Consider the following 13071-nt stretch of genomic DNA (forward strand, 5'->3'; position numbering starts at 1 on the left):
GCGTTTTTAGCGCACGCAGCATTTTAGCGTGCGCTAAATCCACGCTACGTGGCTAGAACTAACGCCAGCTCAATGCTTGTGTTAGCGTCTAGCGCGTGCGGCAATTTAGCGCACGCTATTCTGCGCATTAATGCCCTAACGCGGCTTAGTAAAAGGAGCCCACAGTACTTTAAAATAAATAATGCATAGTCAGATTGGATTAAGACGGATATACAGTAAGAGCCATCTGAGATCTCATACAAAATACACAAATTGTCCTTGCTTCAAATCTGGAAATTTCTCATCATTTGTGTTCTCATGGCCCTAAGAATGAGGTATGTCATCCTAATGGAATATTTTTTTATCGGTTCTCACAGTCTATTCATATACTGTGCCTTCTACATTTTTCATATTCTACTGTCTAAAGAATGCAGTTCAAGAATCATTAACGTAGAAGTTTGTTTCACAACATACTCTACACTTTCAATGTGAAAAAATATAAAAAGATTCATAAAATAATGAAAGAAAAGAAATGTCTTACCTGCATAAGTTTTTGCAGCTGTACTCACTCGAGGAACGCAGAGAGAGGGGTGACATGATCGAGACATTCAAGTATCTCACGGGCCGCATCGAGGTGGAAGAAGATATCTTCTTTTTCAAGGGTCCCGCGGCAACAAGGGGGCATCCGTGGAAAATCAGGGCCGGGAAACTGCACGGGGACACCAGGAAATTCTTTTTCACTGAAAGGGTGGTTGATCGCTGGAATAGTCTTCCACTTCAGGTTACTGAGGCCAGCAGCATGCCTGATTTTAAGGCCAAATGGGATAGACACGGGGGATCTATTCACAGAGAAAGGTAGGGGAGGGTCATTGGGGTGGGCAAACTAGATGGACCGTGGCCCTTATCTGCCGTCTATTTCTATGTTTCTATGTTTCTATATTTTGTCAAAGCAAACCCAGATTAGCTCAGGTTCCAAAAATTGCCTGGCTGAAAAATCAATTTGTTTCTGTACGATGAAGTGAATTTGAAACAAAGATCGCAACTTTCTGAACACAGAGATGCTGAAAATATTTTATTGGTACAGATTGGAGGAAGTTTATAAGAAGGTTTCAGTGTATCTGAATATCTATTGAGGGTGTCAGCAAAGGGCACCCTATATAAAAGGCTTGGGGAAGCTAAGCCTTCCCAACAGCAATTACAATCTCCACAAGAGGACCCCCCTCCCTGTCTCTCATTCTACCTACTGTCCCGGACTGCCGGCAGCTATCCTCTCTCCCTCTTGCACGCTGCCCCTTGTCTGATGGTGCTTGCTAGCCTAACTCAAGTCACTGCCAGCAGGGCCACTGCAGCGATTGAAAGGAGCTGCCTCAGGGCCTTGGTGTCTTCTCTGTGATACATTCTGCCTCCTCTGATGTAACTTCCTGTTCTGCATGGGCAGGACGTATCATAGGGAAGCCCAAGGTCCCGAGGCAGCTCCTTTCAGTCACTGCAATGTTCCTGCCAGCAGTGATTGAAGCAGGTTAGCAAACACCATCGGATTGTGGAGAACAGGTGGGAAGGAGAGATGCTAGAACCATGGGGATGGAGAAACACTGGACCCGCAGGTGAGAGGGAGGGAGAACTAAGTGTGTTCTGCTGGACTGGCAGGAGGGAGGGGAGGGAGGGACAGAGACAAAAAGAGGTGCTGGAGGGAAAGGGATAGATGCTGGACCAGCTTGGAGAGAGAGAGAGAGAGAGAGACACTGACTGGCTGACTGACTAAGTAAAGAAAGGGGGAAAGATGCTGAACAGAAGAGAGGGGGCAGAGGTGTTGGAGAACTAGGATGGAGACACATACTGAACTGGGGTGAGTGTGATGAAAGAAGGAGAATCCTGACCCCAGAGTGGGGATAGGAAGTGGTAAGAAGGCAAAAGAGAGGGGAGGGACAGGGAGACAGACAATAGATGTTAGGTATGGAAGAAGAAAGGATAGGAACACAAAGGGGCAATACTGGACATAGGATATAGACACACCCTGATTCTCTAACTGGTGTCCATGTAACAGGCGCTGCTTAGAGAATCGTGTTGCTGATGAAAATGGTTTATACAATTACCAGTCCAAGAAAAAGCAGAACACTCCAGGACTTCAAACCAATGGGAATTTTAATAGCCATCGTCCAAAAGCAATAACAAGATTCAACTCGACACTGACTGTTTCAGCTAAAAAGCCTGCCTCAGGATTCTTAGAGTCTATGATAAAAATTATAAGAACATTCATAAAACATGAAATTACAAAAGAATACATAAATATGCATAAAATTGGATATTCTTAAAAATAGAAAAAGCATACCTCATAAACTGAAGCAATTCTTATAATTTTTATCATAGACTCTAAGACTCCTGAGGCAAGCTCTTTAGCCGAAACACAGCCAGTGTCGAGTTGAGTCTTGTTATTGCATTTGGATGATAGCTATTAAAATTCCTATTGGTTTGAAGACCTGGAGTGCTCTGCTTTTTCTTGGACTGGTAATTGCATAAACCATTTGTTTCCGGGGTGTAAATGTGCCCCTATGTGATTAGGTCACGCTTAAAAGTACGCATGTACTTTTCCAGTAGGCTTGCATAGAGACAGAGTTTGGTCAGAGCATGGATGGATTCACAATGTGCATGTGCATTTTATACATGCGTAACATATGCACTTGCATTTTAATCTGTTCTTGAGCAGGTGTAGAAGGGAATTCAATGCATGGCACTGAAAATTCAGCGCCAAAAAACTAGAGCGTTAAGCACTATTCTATAAAGGGAGCACACCATTTATAGAATAGAATTTTGCACGGATCCCACGTCTTACCTAATGCCAGTGCCCAACATAGACTCTGGGCGTAACATTTTAGAATGCCTCTGACATGCCCATGGCTGCATCCCCTTTTCAGATAAAACCAAAAAAACTCTGTGGAGTGACGATGTTCCTAAATGGACTTTATTTGAAAGTATCAAAGTTCCAAAGGTGCACTAAAATCATCCACATAAAATAATTTCATTCACATAAAAGTAAATCATCCACATAAGAGCCTTAAAGGACCTAGTCCGCTAGGGATACAGGACCCAACACGGTCCACGTTTCGACAAAAAGTCTTCTTCAGGGGTCCCTGGGGGTCCTATAAAGGTGAGTACGTGGGAAACAATTGTGTGGTGAGCCGGAAGTGAGACACTGCTTGCATTTCCGGCTCACCACACAATTGTTTCCCATGTACTCACCTTTATAGGACCCCCAGGGACCTCTGAAGAAGACTTTTTGTCAAAATGCAGACCTTGTTGGATCCTGTATCCCTAGCGGACTAGGTCTTTTAAGGCTCTTATGTAGATGATTTACTTTTATGTGGATGGAATTATTTTATGTGGATGATTTTAGTGTACCTTTGGAACTTTGATACTTTCAAATAAAGTCCATTTAGGAACATCGTCACTCCACAGAGTTTTTTTGGTTTTCTCTGGATTTTCTTCTTTGTGGATATTTTGGGGTCAATTCCTTTTGTTTTTCCCCTTTTCAGATATGCACGATTGAAGTTAGATGCCGCATTTTCTAGAATACTCCATGGCAAGATGCATGCGCAAATTTTTAAGACTGCCAATAAATATCAGTAATTGGTTGTTAGCATGCAATTATTGATGTTTCTGAGCCTTGATGCACACACAAAGTTAGGCGGGGAAATTTAAACACAATATATAGAATCTGGGGGTGGGGGAAGTGACTGTATGTTGAATGTCAATCCCAAAACGTCAAACCTAATCCAACATTTGTGTTGCACTTCGTTAACAGTAATATAAATACTGTCTTACTGATCCTCAGTGGGCCACCAGGCACTCAAGCTTCTTATGCTCCCAATCGTCAACGGATCATCGGGTTTTGTTAATTTGTTTTGTTGATTTTATTTTTTTCAAGTTTCAAGTTTCAAGTTTAATATTTATTTGATTAATCGCCTTGTCAGTATTCAAGGCGATTTACACATGAATAAAAGTTACAGAATAAAAAGAATTTTAAAACAATTTAAAAACTGACTAGACACAGACGATAACTAGACAAACTGGAAACAAGAGGAAGGTAGGGGAAGAAGTTACAATGTAATTGAGCAGAGTGGGAAGCCAAAAATGGAAAACACAAAAGGATGGGATAAGAAATAGTTGAATGCGTGGAATGTGTGGAGAAAAGACAGTTAGGTCCAAAATTTTATTGAATATTGATTAAAAGGAACCAATGATATTAGATTACAAAAGCATCGTTAAATAAGAAAGTTTTCAGTTTATTTTTAAATTTGTCTAGATTGATTTCTTCACGTAAATAGATGGGGAGAGAGTTCCAAGTTTGGGGTGCTGTCACTGAGAAAATATACTGCCGGCGTGTATTTATTATTTTTAATAATTATTTTATTTTTATTTTTATTTATCTCTTAAATAAATATGTACTAAATATGTACCATCGCTTAAATAAATAAATAAATGTACTATCTCTTAAATAAATATTAAAATAAAAAAATAAAATCAACAAAACAAATTAACAAAACCCGATGATCCGATGACGATTGGAAGCATAAAGCCAGGCACTATGAAAGAAGCTTGAGTGCCTGGTGGCCCGCTGAAGATCAGTATTTATATTACTGTTAATGAAGCGCAACACAAATGTTGGATTAGGTCTGACGTTTTTGGATTGAAGTTTTATCATAGCTCTTCATTTAAGTTTGTTGTAATAGTGCCATAGGCTGACGTATGTTGAATGTGGCACAATTGCTGCTGAATTTGCACTACTGTTGTATAAAATCACTAAGGTGGCTACGTATCCTTATAAAAAGTTCCAGGAAAGGAGCTGGGCTGCTCGCTTCATCTAGGCAAATTATCTACAGCATGGCAGGGTACTTGTACTGCTGTACTATAAAGCTCTTAGGAATTCACATATGAGTTGAGTTGCCTTTCAAAACATTCCTGAATTTGAAATGATCAAGCATCAGGTCTGCCACATCTTTAATATTCAAGCCTGTGCTCAGCTCTGCCACAATTTTATAAGTCAATCATGACTTTCAGTGCGTGGAAGAGGAGAGTGTGGTATAGTGGTTAGAGCAAAAAATGTTACCAAACCTACTCTAATCAAGAGGGGTCACAATGCTCAGATTGATAAAGAAAGACCTGCTCTCTGTTCTTGAAACACTGTGTGTATTGAGAGCTCTTTGATCTGATTTAAATTTCTGTAACTCTAAATTTTTATGAATAAAAGGAGTGTTAAATCAGTTCATGGGAACTTTTTTTTAGGAGTTTATCAAAAGTTCACCAGGGTTTATCTGCGCATTTAGCACCCAAGAGTGCAAGGCAGGAATCACCCACACACATCATGCTAAACACCCTGTGTCTAATAAAATTTATGTTTTTTAATTTTTAAGTTATTATTATTATTATTTTTTAAATTCTTTATTGATTTTTTAAACTACAAATGCGCAATAAATGATTCACTTTCTACATTATTTAATAAACGCAACAAAACTTACAAATATTACTGCACAAATAAATTTCCCCCCACCCTCCCATCTAATAAACAAATACAGTCAAACCTCGGTTTGGGAGTAACCCGATTTGCGAGTGTTTTGCAAGACGAGCAAAACATTCTCGCAAAACTTGTCTCGCAAACCGAGTGTTGACTTGATTTGCGAGCACCCCCCCCCCCCCCCGATAACCGGCATCGCTCCCCCCGCTCGCAAAAGCCCCCCCCCCCGCGCGAACCGGCACGCCCTGCCCGAACAACTTCAACTTACCCCCTCCATCTGGCACCGGCACACAGCCCACAGGACATGCCGGTGCCACTAGAAGATCTTCCTGCCTCTGCAGGGCCTTCTGGAACGAACTATGCTCGTAAACCAAGGTTCCACTGTATATCAAACCTTCAGGAAACTATTCATAAAATCCTTGGATCAATTCTAATCTAATCTAATGCTTGACTTTATATACCGAGACTTCAATCCAGGAAAGCTCATCTCGGTTTACAGTAGTTAGTTTAGGCCAATAAGAACTGAATAGAAAGAAAAAAATGAGCAGAAATGAATTACCAAAGTGCTTAGTGAACAGAATAGTTTTCAAAGACTTACAAAAAAAAGGAAGAGAGACAGAACTTCTTAAAAAGAGTGGAGGATTGTTCCAAAGTTGAGGAAACTTGAAGGTCAAAGAATGGCCAAAGATCTTGGTTCCTTTGATACCTTTACTAGAAGGACAGGATAATTTGAGTTGTTGGTCATTACCTTCCCTCCCCCCCCCAGGATGTGTATGTTTACTTGTCTATTAAATAAAAATAAATTATTCTTCTTTAGAGTATTTAGCCAATGGCTCCCAAACACCCATAAAATTCTTAAAGCATCCCTGTTGTATGGCCATGCATCGTTCCATTTTATAAGTATAACACAGGGATTCCCATCAAAATGAGTAATTCTACCTATCCCAGTTTTTCCAATTTCTTAAAATAAGCTGCATGGCAACCCCTGTCATTACTAAAAGAAGCTTGTTATTTCTCATTAATAATTGGCTTTTAGCTCTTATTAAGTGTACCAAATAAAATAGTATCATAAGATAAAGCCATTGGATTCTCTAACATATTATTTATTAATTTAATATTTAAAATGTGCAAAGTTGCCCAAAATACCCAGTGCCACAATAATCTGGTTCAAGAAATCAAAAACACTCAAAAGTGTCAAATCATTTGGTAGTCGTTCCTGCAGTGACAAGTAACAATATATCAGTCTTACAACATTCAAATATGGCTACTGAAAAAAGGAACTTATCTCAATGAAAACTGCTAACATCTATCAATCAAAGAGTCTGTTTCCAGGGAGTGCCAGCTGATCACCCTACAGACCCCTGTTTCGTGTCCTTCGTCAGGGGTAAACTCAGGGGCATCTCCCGCTGAATATTGAACTATATGCTTGTAGTGGTTAGAGCAACAGCTTCAGCACTCTGAGGTTGTGGGTTCAAACCCCACACTGTTCCTTGTGACCCTGGGCAAGTCACCTAATCCTCCATTGCCCCAGGTACATTAGATAGATTATGAGCCCACTGGAATCGATAGGGAAAATGCATGAAGTACCTGCATGTAAACCACTTTGAGTGTGGTTGTGAAACTACAAAAAAAGGTGGTATACAAGTCCCAATTCCTTTCTTCTTCTTGAGAGGCTAGATCTAGTAGTAATTTTTACATAAGATAAACAGGTCTATTATGCCTTGGAAGATAGTATGATTTCATTTGCACATTGTCCAGGTTTGATGGGTTTTATGTAGTTTTCACAGTAGCTGGTATCCAAATATCAGTACCACTATACAGTATAAGTAAATAGTGCTTAAAATCATGCATTTCTGATTGTGGCTCCATTGTTTCATCACAGAAAGATATTTAATGCTCTGACAAACTGTAATGATTTTTTTTAAGAATCTAAACTAAGAACTTACAAGTTGCCTATTTGATTGAGATGTGTTTCACAAAGGGCAAAATGGCTTTTCTGCATTCTCTCTGTATGGTAGCACTTAGCAGGGATTGCATTGAATCCTTACAGTGCCTGGTAAGCTAATTTTCCCACTTGCATAGCCTTAGTTTAGATAAGAAAGGAAATTAAACAACTTTTAATTGTATTTGATCATTGACATCTCGCTTTATTCTTAGGTATAAAAGGAGACACAGGTTTCCCAGGGTCCCCAGGAACCCCTGGGTTTCCTGGAATCAAAGGTGAACAGGGAGAATCAGGTCCACAGGGTCCTCAAGGTCCTGCCGGTTTCCCTGGAACACCAGGCATTGCGATGGAAGGTCCCAAAGGAGACAGTGGTCCACAAGGTCCACGAGGGTTTCCAGGTAAACAAACAAAAAAATAAAATAAAAAAGACTTCACACTGTTTTCTCAGTCTATGAAATGTAAGCAGATGTTAGGCTCAATTTTTCTTTTACTGCAGTGTATTTTAATTTTGTAAAATATGAGCTTAATTATACTTGAATATTTTAATTACATTAATGGTCAGTAGTTCTTTAAATTCTCTTCTTGAGGGACATATACATCAACTTCAGTGACAAAAGAGCTGATCAGCATGCAATCTTTATATGGGCAAATATTTAAAAAACACATGAATGATGGAAGAATTTAAGTTAGTATGTTACTATATTTAAGTCAGTATTTTGTTATATATAAACGTAGACATGCAGATTGTAATGATAGATAAACACTGCAAGGACCATCCAGCCTTTCTGTTCCTACCAGATCTTAGACTTTATTCTTGCATCAAAGAATCCTCTGTGCTGATCAAGGCTTTCCTGCATTCTCTTAGGGAATAATTTTCCAAAATATTTAACTAATTTCAGGAATTAAAAGATTAAGCCTTGATATTAAAAAATTCAATGACTTCCTCCCTCCCCCCTTGACTGCCTAAGTTGACCTTATTCTTATATTAACAGTGGGTGGATATTGAGTCAGACAGCCTTATAACTTAGGGGATGTTTTACTAAGGTATACAAAGAAAATGTCTTGCGCTATTACTAGCACATGGATTTCTTATGCGCTGAGGCCACGTCTTGCGTGGTTTTAAAATGACCACATTTCCCCCCATTAATGACTACACCTTACTATCTCAATTAGAGTGGGAGCCCTTATTAACACCTGTTTCTAGGTGGTAAGAGTTCCTGTGCTAATCAGCGTGCGGCAATTTAACTGCACTCATCGATTAGTGCTAGCACATCTACTCTCTGCTCCCAAACACGCCCCCAGCCTACAATATAAAAAGTATTCTAGTGCAATGTGTCTAGTGGTCCTGAACCATGTGGTCTTTTATCTGAACCAGCAAGTTGCTTGCAGAAAACTGTCAATTATGTTTTCAACTCTGCCTCCTTCCCAGGGAGCTGCTCCTACCTGCCTCAGTTTGTTTTCTGCAAGCATGTTGCAAAGAGGTGTTTCTGATCTGCTCTGCAGTTTTTAACTTTCAGGTATTTTTTCTCAGTATTTGTGTGGAGGCTCGGTACTTAGAGATTTACACCGGTTGGTACCTCTGCCTGGGAGAAGAAACAGACTCACGCCACGGAAGTCTGCTACTGGCAGGATCAGCCCCTTGGGGGAACCTAGCTAGCCAGCCTGTTGGTATTTTTTATAGCTCAGGGGCTGTCTCCTGCATAGCTGCTTGTATCCCTGATTCAGTCAGGAGCTTGAGTGTAGGCTGTTTGGGCTCATCTTGGCCGAGATTAATAGTGGGCCAGATACGTGGTTCTCCCCCCTTCACTCCAAGGTTCTCCGGGGGTTGAGGCTCAATCTGACTACCAGCCTAAAGACCAGGTTGATCCAGCGAATCTGTGAGGCAGATCTCTTCTCCATTTGTTCCAGCTGAGTTCTTATGCTGAAGCAGGCAGGCACCACATGGCAAAGTGAGTAAGGGTATTATAGCCCAAGGGGAAAATCTGGGGAGGGGGGAGGGAAGTTTCTGCACCCAGAGCCTAGTTTTTCCTCGTCTATAACCACTTTCCCTATGTTTTTTGTCCATCAGGGAAGGTCTCTGCAGGCTGTTTTTGGCACAATTTTCCTGACAGTGGTCATCTTGGATTTTAAACAATCTTTTTTTTCTAAAGCCCCCATCTGTCTCAAATCCCCTTAATTTTGCTTAAAATCAACAAGGATAGACCCCTTAGGCCCTTTACCCCTATATCATTTCAGGTTTGCAATGGATGGTCGACCAAGGAGCATCCATGTCTCGCATGCAGTGGTGTGTATGGGGGAGGGGCGGGAGCCTCCGTCTCAGCCTTCTCCGAGTCCTCCATGCCACTATTATCTCAGGATGAAGTTTCCCTGGCAGAGTCTGGCTCGGTGCATGAGAGTGGCTGTCCAGAAACAGCATTGGCCCTGGACCACGTCCTGACTAGTCAGTGAAGAAAGGTAGACCGGTGTCTAAAGCCTTGATCTATAGATGGATCAAGATGGCCATTTCTTCCGTGTATGTGGGCTGTGGTAAGCAGCCACTGATCGCATTGAATGCTCACTCCATCAGAGGAGTTGCTACCTCTTGGTCAGAGACTAGGGTTGTCTCACCCAAGGAGATCTGTAGAGGGGCTATATGGTCTACCCTCCATACCTTCACCATGTTCTACAGGGTGGACATAGCAGCCAGGAAAGATGCCGCATTCGGGTCCTCCATCCTAAAGGCAGGCTCCACGTGGGCCCGCCCTAGATTCTGGGGACTGCTTTGGTACATCCTTACAGTATAGGACCACTAGACACATTGCACTAGAAAAAAAAGATTAGGTTCTTACCTCAATAATCTTTTTTGTAGATGTGGCTAGTGGTCCTGAAGCCCTGCCCTGTATGTGGGCTTTGCTGCCGGTGTTGGAGAAATCTCTGCCTTTCAGGAGAGCTGAAAAAATGAGACTGCTCCATACAGTGTATAGTCTACTTCATATCTTTGCTAGATAGTGGAACATGCAAGTAGCTACGAGCTCTATATAAGTTTAGTGCTGTTTGCACACATTTTTCTATCTGTTTTTCTAACAGCTGTTTGTGTTATGAATGTTTATTGATAATGTTTTTTACAGAGCAGAACTGAATTGTACTGTTGGTGATTCCTCCCCGTTTCCATCTTTCCAGTTATGTTTGTTTGTTTATTTCTCCACCGCCCTTATCCAGGGCGAGTTACATATCTTTCATTACAGTACTCCTTGATTACTTTTGTACAAACTGAGGGGGCAGGAGCAGCTGCCTGGAAAGGAGGTAGGGTTGAAAACATGATTGACAGTTTTCTGCAAGCAACTTGCTGGTTCAGATACAAGACCCTACAGTTCAGGACCACTGGACACATATACAAGAAAGAAGATTATCGAGGTAAGAACCTAATCGTTCTTTTTTTTAGTGCATGGGAAGGGAGCGCTGATCCAAAAACTTCCAAGGAATGCCTGAGTGTGCCCCACAGTAGTGCTTTTTAGCCTGCAGTAAGCACGCTCTAGTGAAGGGGTCTCTAAGCTAAGTAGCAATAGTATTTGTTATAACCCACAGAATTTAGGTGAGCAATCCCAGCTGTACAAATAATCAAACTTTGACCTTTAGATTAGGAATTTTCAAACAAAAATCTAGCTGGCTGAAAGTCTATGGATTATCTCTTTGAATGTCCACATAAAGATAATTGCCTAAAATTAACAGGAGATCTTTTCCATGCAATGGATCTTTGAAACTTGATCCCTTACTATTCTTTTCTCCACCATTATCTCCACTGGGACAGTGTTCCATGTATCCATCGAGCATAAAATTAAATGACTGTTGGTTTTCTGTGGCTTGTCACCTTTTGTATTGCTGTAATTTGGGGGGAAATGCTAAATCTTCATGGTTTCCTATTACTCTCTATTTATAGCATTTCTTTATCTCATCTCTCTTTGTAATTAAATAGTGTGTCATTATGCATGACAACGTGTTCTTGAAATGGCTTGAAATAACCATTCACATCTGAGTGTAGTTTTGTACCTCAGCCTTTTAGAAGCATCAGCTATTATTCAAAATTTAAAATATTCTTCTACTCTTGAATAGAAAGTATTATTAAGAAGTACTGAATTTTCTATGTAGGTGTTCCAGGCCGTGAAGGATTACCAGGTCCTTCAGGCCAAGAAGGTTCTAAAGGTATTAAAGGAGACAGAGGTTGGCCTGGGACCCCTGGAGGTTCAGGAAGTAAAGGTGACCAGGGGTTTCAAGGAATTACGGTAAGTATTTTTTGTTACATTTTATTTCTGAAGGTTGATTGTGGGTTTCATATACTGTTTTATTTTCCCCTGTTGCCATGAATATGAATACCCTTTACATCTGGCCATATTTTTATATCCTCAATAATTGATCCCAAAACACTGGATAATAAACAGTATATACCACAATAAGACCAGTGAATGAAGGAGACCAGTGAATGAAGATGCAAAAAACGTTCAAAAATATTTTTGATTGAAAATAAATTGAAAACAATTATGAATATAGATGTGAAAGGAGACCCTTGGTGACTTAGGGCTAGATTCACGAACCTGCCCGATCGGACCCGGATCCGGGCAGGTCCGATGAATTCTCAAAACCCCAATATGCAGATGGGGGCGATCAAAGGAATGCCCCTATCTGCCTGCCTGGATCGCTCGATAATGATCCCAGCACATGCGCAGACCATCTGTAGATGGTCTGCACATGCGCTGGACCTCCGGGCCTGGCATAGATTTTTTTTTTTTTTAGGAGCTGGGAACTTTTAAGAGATGGAGGAGGAAGTCGCTGTGATTAACCAGAGTTAAAAAAGAGCCTTTTTAGCCTTGTGCGCTATTTCTCAGTCTCTGTGAGAAATCTCTTCAAGGACATCTTTCACGTAATTCTTGCTGTTCTTAAATTTCCAAAATGGCATCTCCCAATTACAACCCCCCCCCTTCAAGTCCCATTGGAATCGTTCTCATATTTTTCACCTGTAGATTATTCCGTCGTCATGCGTGCCAACTCTCCTGCTCTCCCCAAGCCCTGCTCTTGCCGCCCAGACTCTCCTGCTCTCTGCCACCTTCCCTGCAGTGCGAGCCTGCGGGTTTAAAGTAGGGCTGCACTGCAGTGTGCAGCCCCACTTTAAACTTGTGGGCTCACATTGCAGGGAAGGTGGCAGAGCCAGGGGGAGTAGAGAGGACCTGTCAGGCAGGTGTTCGGGGCAGGCAGATCAGGGCAAGCAGATTGGGACAGCGGGAGGCGTTTGGGGCTGCAGGAGATCGGGGCTGACAGGGCAGAGAGCAGGGCTTCAATAGAGAGGAGAGTCGGAAAGACGTTTTCAACTGCTCCCCAGCAGTCGCTTCTTCAGTTGATCAGCCAGCCCAGTCGGATGTGAAATTTTGTGTTGTGAATCGCATCCCTGCCTACTTTGTATGCGTTTCCCTTCATTTGCATGCACGGATTGGAAGCGGATCGCAGGAGAGGTAAGTGAATCAGGCCGGAGGGAAATTTGGTCGTAAAGGGGTCGCAAATCGATCGATACACGATCGGTTTGCTTTGTGAATCTAGGCCATAGTTCACCCGTTCCACAACCTTAATGATCCAGTTGTTACATCATGTGATATTTATCTGTCATTGGGTT

The 13071-nt window shown here is 41.5% G+C and overlaps 1 protein-coding gene across 1 annotated transcript in view; it reads left to right on the forward strand.

The window, feature by feature from the left end:
- The window catches only part of COL4A1 (collagen type IV alpha 1 chain), a 347504-nt gene that overhangs the window by 302660 nt on the left and 31773 nt on the right, over positions 1–13071 (forward strand). The window contains exons 42-43 of the mRNA XM_033949647.1: positions 7646–7831; positions 11559–11692. Coding sequence (XP_033805538.1) covers positions 7646–7831; positions 11559–11692 — 320 coding nt within the window. The remainder of the gene's footprint in view (positions 1–7645; positions 7832–11558; positions 11693–13071) is intronic.

The sequence above is a fragment of the Geotrypetes seraphini genome, chromosome 6 (assembly GCF_902459505.1).
Source record: "Geotrypetes seraphini chromosome 6, aGeoSer1.1, whole genome shotgun sequence".
Taxonomy (NCBI): domain Eukaryota; kingdom Metazoa; phylum Chordata; class Amphibia; order Gymnophiona; family Dermophiidae; genus Geotrypetes; species Geotrypetes seraphini.